The 7,286-nt window shown below is 34.7% G+C and overlaps 1 protein-coding gene across 1 annotated transcript; it reads right to left on the bottom strand.

Annotated features, from left to right (window-relative positions):
- Positions 1-4,465: 4,465 nt before the first annotated feature.
- Positions 4,466-6,928, bottom strand: LOC125189718. The gene is made up of 3 exons (XM_048086961.1): positions 6,885-6,928; positions 5,666-6,154; positions 4,466-5,586 (listed from the first exon to the last, which is right to left on the bottom strand). The coding sequence occupies exons 1-3, from the start codon at positions 6,926-6,928 to the stop codon at positions 5,529-5,531; spliced, it is 591 nt and encodes a 196-aa protein (XP_047942918.1). The 3' UTR covers positions 4,466-5,528.
- Between the last annotated feature and the right edge of the window lie 358 nt (positions 6,929-7,286).

The raw sequence follows: 7,286 nt of genomic DNA, 5'->3' as shown, positions 1-7,286 counted from the left end.
CTCGAAGTAAAAGTGCTTACGGGAAGTTTTTAAGGGTTTAAATGAAGTGTTTTGCATGTTATTGGGTGATCTTTTTGTGTTTGAATATTGTTATGTCCAAGATATTTTTTTTGAAATGGTTATTAATCATTTTTTACTTTTTTTTATATGATGGAAAACCCAAATAATCTTTCTAAGTCAGATAAAAGTAAAGAAAGACAAAGACAAAAAAAAAATAAACAAGGGGGGAACAGCATTTAAATTAAACAATTGTAAAACTGATATAGTTCATAACATGGTTCAAACCCTTTTTGTAATACCTATTCGGGTTTATTTATATTTTGGGTTTTTTATAACTTACATTAAATTTTGTTCAAATTTTTTATTTATGTAGTTCATAGATATAGATTTTTAATTGATTTTTAATAGCTCTTTTTTTCACAAAAAGATATTTAACAAAATATAGTTCAACAAAATAAACTAATTAATTGCATATTAAAATAAACAACTAAAAAAGTGAATCAATTCCTAAAAGCCAACCAAAAAAAAACAAAAACTGCAAAAAAGGTTGGGAAAAATAATTCAACTTGTATTGAACTAAAAAAAAAGGTACGCAACGAAATAAGTTGTTAACCAAGAAGTATTCAAACAAAAAAAAACTCAATTAAAATAAGAAAAAATTGTTTATAGTGAAGAAATAGGTTTGATATTTCGGGGAAAAGTTTTATTTATAGTTAAAAAATTTTTTATTTCGGAAAAATAATTTAGCATATAGAGTGATGTATATTGTGGGGATAGTGAAGTAAAATTCAACATTCTTTATAGCCCCAATTTTTTTCATTTTAGTGAAGTATATTGGGGCATTAGGTGCATATGACGTTTTTAGTGAAATAAATGTTGTTTTCATTTTTATGAAGTAAAGGGAAATTATAGGATGTATATATGATATAGTGAAATAAAAAAATGCTTAGGGGGACGATTCCATTTAAATTTTAAAAAATTTTTTATGAGCTTATAATCCCCGTTTTTTTATCTCAAAGAAAAAAAATATTTAAAAAAAAATTCCCTGGGTTTAAACCCCTTGTGATGCATGCTTATATTGGCTATATTTCATTTATAGTGAACTATAATTTTTTTAAAAAGATATTTTTGACTAAAAATTTTATTGCCTTTATAGTAAGTGCAAAAATGAACACATATTTTACAAAATATAGATCACTACATTAAAAATGAGTTCAAAGGATCTAATTTGTTTTAAAATGCCCCAATTTTATCCCAAAATCACAAAAACATGATTTTGATCTCCTTTCAAAAAAATTCATCCCACGGAAAATCCTAAAAAAACCAAATGATTTTTTTAAACCAAACGAAAAAAAACAAAATATAAACTGTTTCATAGGGCCAAACACACGCAAAAACTACAAAGAAAAGAGAAAATTATTCAAATTTGGGATATTATTGGGGGGAGAGATTATTGAGCGGGGAGATTGAAGAAGTTTTTTGTAAAAAAGCCAGGGAATTGCTAAAATGACAATGCTAATTAAAATGACATTGTACCACTAATTAGAACACGTTAGATTCTCAACCAGATTCATCCTTAATCTGCCATGTGGCAGTCTTGGTTTTAAATAAAAAAAATTAGAAATAATGCAAAAGGCTATAATTGGAAATCAACATTCTAGCATATTCTCTCCAAACGTAGATCACGGTATTTCCTCCTAATTGGAAACCAACATTCTAGCAGATTCTCTCCAAACGTAGATCACGGTATTTCCTCCTCCTCTCTTTCTTCAATTTCAGTAGTTAATACATCAAATCTTAAGCAAAAAATCGCCTTCAATCTCTGTAGTTCTCTCAATCGCTTGCATTACTTTCATTCTACTTATTTCAATCTGTGTAATTCTTCCTTCAATTCCGCAGATATTCACTCTCTGTAATTCTTCATTAAATCTTCCATCTTCATTGAATCCATGGAGACTAATGTTTCTGTTGACGTCCAATTCACTAATTTCACAAACGGTAAATATTTACTTATAATCATGTGATTTTTAAATTGCTTATTACAGATCAAGGATTTTGATAGATGACTGAATTTTGCGAATTTGATATGTTATTGGACTCACAAATTTGTATCTTCTCTTGTAAATGAAATTTATGTATTGGGAATTGAATCGTGGGTTTTATATTTCATAACTTACTGCAATTTAGTGATTAAATGTTTGTATTACGCCTTACAGATTTTGTGATTTTGTCTATCAGATTGCTTGACTGAATATGTTATATTGCTTGCTTATGTTTACTAAATTGCATGTCAGTGTTTGGGGATTCCTAGACGATTGAAGAAATTCTCTGATTTCATAAGCTTGCAAATGAAATTTATGTATTTGTAATTAAATTTCATGGAATTCAGATTTAAAGAATGATCGTAATTAATTGATTGATTGTTTTCATTTCCCCATATTGATTTTGTATGCCATATTGCTTGTTTAAATATGTGACATTGCTTACTTATGGGTATTAAAATGCATGTCAGTTTTCAGATGTAATACTAGATTTTGGGAAAGAGTTGAGAGCAACTCCCTGGCCTTGCCTGATACTGAAAAGAGGAAAAGAGTGGAAGAAGATTTTTATTTCATTGGAAGACCGCATGTAGACATTGCTTACCAATATGTCAAAATTTGTTTACCATTATAAATAATGTCTTATGCGTGTTTAACATTCAATGTCTACACCAAACAAAATAGTAATCTAAAAACCATCAATGTATACTCCAAAAGAAACCAACAATCATCGACCATCAAGAATTAGTTTATTCAAAAAAATTTAATACAAAACACAGTGACGTTCATTGTCCTAAAACAATATCATTCACTATTCATGGTCCGGGATACTCTGCAACCATCTTTTCAACATCAACACGTCCTTTCTTTTGCGCCTCTTCATAGTGGCGTATTGTCGTACTCATTACGTCATCCATGAACTTATTTTTGAGCTTCTATAGATTTCCTTCGAGAGTCCTCCTCTTCTGCAGAGCCAGCAGTTGTCTTCCTCTCTTAGCCATTGTTTAATTGTGTTATGTGTTGCACGATGTAAACCATTACACTTATCATGCACATTCCCATCCATTAGTAAGCAATTTATACACGTGTATTTTCACACATTTTCAATGTTTTATTAAATCGAACATTAAAGGAGCAATTAATAATCTTGAACAAGCAATTCCAATATATTGAACAAGCAATTCGAACATACTGAACAAGCAATTCGAACACTCTGAATAAGCAACCAATTTATTAAGAAATTCTACCACGCTGAACAAGCAATTCGAACACTCTGAACAAGCAACCGATTTATTAAGAAATTCTACCACGCTGAACAAGCAATACATTTATCAAGCAATTCCAGCGGGCATACAATTCGAAATAGCTAAATACTAATGTATTAACAAGCACATTCTCGGCCATTATAACACACTAAACAAGAATTGTCTTTTGACCCACATTTTCAATGCTTATCAAGCAATTATAACACACCGAACAAGCAATACGTTTATCAAGCAATTCTAACACACTGGACAAACAATGCTAAAATACCGAACAAACAATTATCAATCCAATTAATTGTATAAAGCAATTCTAACACAATGGACAAGCAATTCTAAAGTACTGAACTAGAACTTACAAATCTAATTAATTGTATTGAACAATTAACAGGCATACCAAGCAAAAGTCACTTAATCAAACATGAGTCAAGCAATCTGGGATAAGAACCCACATTTGTCAATTATACAACAAGCATCCTATAAATTATAAACAAGCAATATGTCATATATTATTAAGCACAGAAATGTCATTCTTTTTATTACCTAAATTTACCAACTACAAAGCAATCAGATAATAACGTATTAACTAGCTACTACTTCTCAGCAAGCAATTACATATCCAAAATGTAGCAACCATAGAGCAAGCAAGTACTAAGGCATAAACAAGCGAGTACTAAGGCATAACAAGCGTGAAAATAACAATATGTAAATCAAGCAATTATAATGCTATTATCAAGCATTTATTAAGCTAATATCAAGCAACAAACGAATAAGCAATTAACAATTCATAAATTGCCAAACTGCAGCAGCAATTACCCATCCATTAGAAGCAATAACCAATCAAAATATTGCATACACAGATTATCATATATTTGATCTGAAAATCAAATCTACACCTGACCCTCTCGCACTGGAGTAGGAATCAATAGCGACGGATAACTAGCTACGACTTGTAGACAGTGCCCCCTTCACCAGACGCAATCAACAATGTCGAAGTTGGAGTAATGGAGTTGTAACGAGCCGAAGCTTTATGATATTAATATTATTAAAATTTAGCCTCGTTATAATTAATTATACATTAGAATAGCTGTGATATAAACGATATCCCTCTTCGTAATAAATAATCAACCGTTGGGCTGTTTGGAGATCGAGCCAAGGCACACGTGAGAATAATATATGCAAATATACTAAATCCAAATGAAAGTTTGTCCAGTACATACGCGAGAAGCTCGATAAAAGCCTAATACCAAAATCCTATTCTATTACATTAGATTTGAGACATGCTACCCTCGACAACCGTTCCATAATTGAGGTATATTTTGGCAAGGAAATTTGGTAGGTTGACGAGAGACCATCACTGACTCTTGTCAAGAGTTGTTCCTACAATAGAAACTGGAAGGGGTAAGATAAGTAAAATAGTAATAAAAATCTTTAATAGATTTGATAGAAGATCAAACCCAAATCCGGATTCCAGAATGGAGTAAAAAAATACTTGACTTGATGAAGGGCTGGGATTCATTCCCACATCAAATCGAAATCCTTTGAAGGATCATACCAAGTGGGTAATTTAATGCAATGGTAAAGGATCAATGACTCATGTTATTCCACCAAATACATGGAATACCTTGACCGTAGGATTTGCAAATGGGGATATACACTTCTGACAACACAATTAATGAAGAGTATAATTGTCATAGACAATACCCAAATATTGGCAGAGATACTAATTGCCATTGTGAGATAGGTGATAAAACGAATAAATCTTGACTGAGATGCGATCATTTAAGAGGCCTGCTACTTGCTCAAATTTAGCAAGTATATAAACCCCAACTTCATTTTCAAACCACCCATCACTATCAAATATCCAACTTTCCACATAGCAACAAATCTCAGGAGGTACAAGGAATAAAAGAGAGAGAGTGCTCAGATAGTCAAGCCTAGTCAAGCCGTACAACTCAACGCACCTTTCACCGACCAAGGTAAGCCCAAAGTCCTTTTCACCCCCTCTCATGCACATACATACATTCATACTCAAGATTATGACTTATGTAGATGCACTAGGCAACATCAATATCACATGAGCTATCACCAAGATCCACAAGTAGCATGCTAAGAATAATACTTCTCTATGCTAATGAAATAGAAGAGCTGACATAAGACAGTAAATGCACTTATCTTAGGAGATGAACCTGCCTGACCTTCGGCAGAGAGCTTCGGCACTCCGCCGTCAATATAAATAGTTCCATATCCCCGAATCAACCACCAAAATCACAACTTTCATCCATCTACATGTTTTAAACAACAAGAACTTTACACCTAAATTAATAAAGTAAAAATCTAGAACACCTAGGATAAAGTTCTTACTGATTTGGAAAGTAGAGGGTGGTTGTGGTGTTGTCGGAGAAGGGTGTCAGTAATAGCAGAGTGTGGGGAGGCTGGCCGGCGGTGTAGTAACGGCGTGGAGGAGATGCCGGGGCCGCCGCTTGTGCATGCGCAGCGGCGGCAGCAATGCATTCGGAGGGGAAGGCGACGGGGGATGGGGCTGCGCGAGGCGACAGCAGCCTCCGTGGTGGCGGCTGACCTGAACGAGAGGGAGATCTGGAGATGACGGCGGTAGTTGTGGCTGCGCGCGGTGGTGGCGATGCATCGCCGTTCTCGCTGCGGAGACGGCGGCGGTGTGGAGTAGGCCGAGAGGGAGAGAAGAGAGGAGAGAGAGAGAGGGAGAAGCCTCCGCCGGCGACGGCGGCGGACTGCAGTGCTGGAAGTGACGGCGGCGGATGTGAGATGAAGAGGGAGTCGTTCCATTTTGTGGAGTGATTTAGGGATTTAGTGATGAAGGAGGAAAGGGAAAGCCTTTTTATATGGGTCTCTTTTATTTATTTGTCTTGGCCCTTGAAGTAATAAAATAGGGAATAAGTTGTTGTAGTGAAATGATCCCAGAAACTCTTCCGTAAACTTATTTAATTAGGCTACAATTTAATAGCTCTTAACGAAAGAGTTTTAGTTTTTTTTTTTAAAAAAAAGGCCTATGTTGAGTACAACTAAACTTTTATGCATATTAATTAAATAAGTATAGTTTCTCTTAGTGAAAATCTAGCTTAAATACGTGAACTGGACATATGCCAAATTATTATGATGTGGAATTTAATAGAAGGAACGTATAGTGTTAGGTGCATTCTCAAATTTCTACATATTTTTTTTTAAATTTAAGAGCTCGATTTATTTTTCTTTTTCAAAAAAAAAGGGGGGAGAACTCGCAAGGAGTGTAACACCGAGAAGCAAGGATTTAACGCCTAAAAATCTCGGGAAGCGTACGAGGTGAACTTTTCTATCCTACATACTAATGTGGATAAAAATAAAGTTATTTTCAAATGATTTTGTTATGTTCGTCGCTCATTTTCAAATGATGTTGTCTTGCCATAAATGTTTTGTATGATGCCTATCTGTTGTTTACTTTGGCGTCAGGCCAAGTGATTTGTGAATCGAATTCGGGTCCAAGTGAGGGTGGTGTCCCTACTTGGACTAGTGTACACAGGAGACCTATGGCCAGAGGGCAGGTCTGGTGACCGAGGAAGGTGGCCACCTTCCCGGCACAAAAATGTTGATGTGACCGTGAGAGAACACCATCTCTACGGCACAAGATGATCAGATATGGCTAAGTACAGGAAAAGGGCCCAATGTGAATATTTTTAGTAAGCTCGGATCTTTTAAATAAAACCCCGAGTGTTACTGTGATAATGGCTTGACAATAATTTTTCAAATGTATATGTGTATATTTCGGCAATGTGTTCACTGAGTACTTTTTGTACTCAGCCCTGCATGTATTTCTAAATGTGCAGGTTGAGCGGTGGCGGGGTGAAGTGAGTGTTGTTGATCCACCAAGAATAAACTCTCGGAGGTTCATGTCTCCATACATGGAACCGAGTTCTTTTGCTTCCGCGGTGCCTTTTTAAAGGCAACGTTTCTTTTATCTAAGCTCTGATAT

Source organism: Salvia hispanica, chromosome 5, assembly GCF_023119035.1.
Source record: "Salvia hispanica cultivar TCC Black 2014 chromosome 5, UniMelb_Shisp_WGS_1.0, whole genome shotgun sequence".
Taxonomy (NCBI): domain Eukaryota; kingdom Viridiplantae; phylum Streptophyta; class Magnoliopsida; order Lamiales; family Lamiaceae; genus Salvia; species Salvia hispanica.
This window is presented reverse-complemented; position numbering and strand designations above follow the sequence as displayed.

Coding starts and splice junctions, on each gene's coding strand:
- LOC125189718 (XM_048086961.1), bottom strand. CDS start 6,928: ATGGTGTTCTCTCACGGTCACATCAACATTTTTGTGCCGGGAAG. Junction 6,155..6,884: donor AACATTTTTGTGCCGGGAAG/GTGGCCACCTTC, acceptor CCATATAAAAAG/GCTTTCCCTTTCCTCCTTCA. Junction 5,587..5,665: donor ACCCTCTACTTTCCAAATCA/GTAAGAACTTTA, acceptor TAAAACATGTAG/ATGGATGAAAGTTGTGATTT.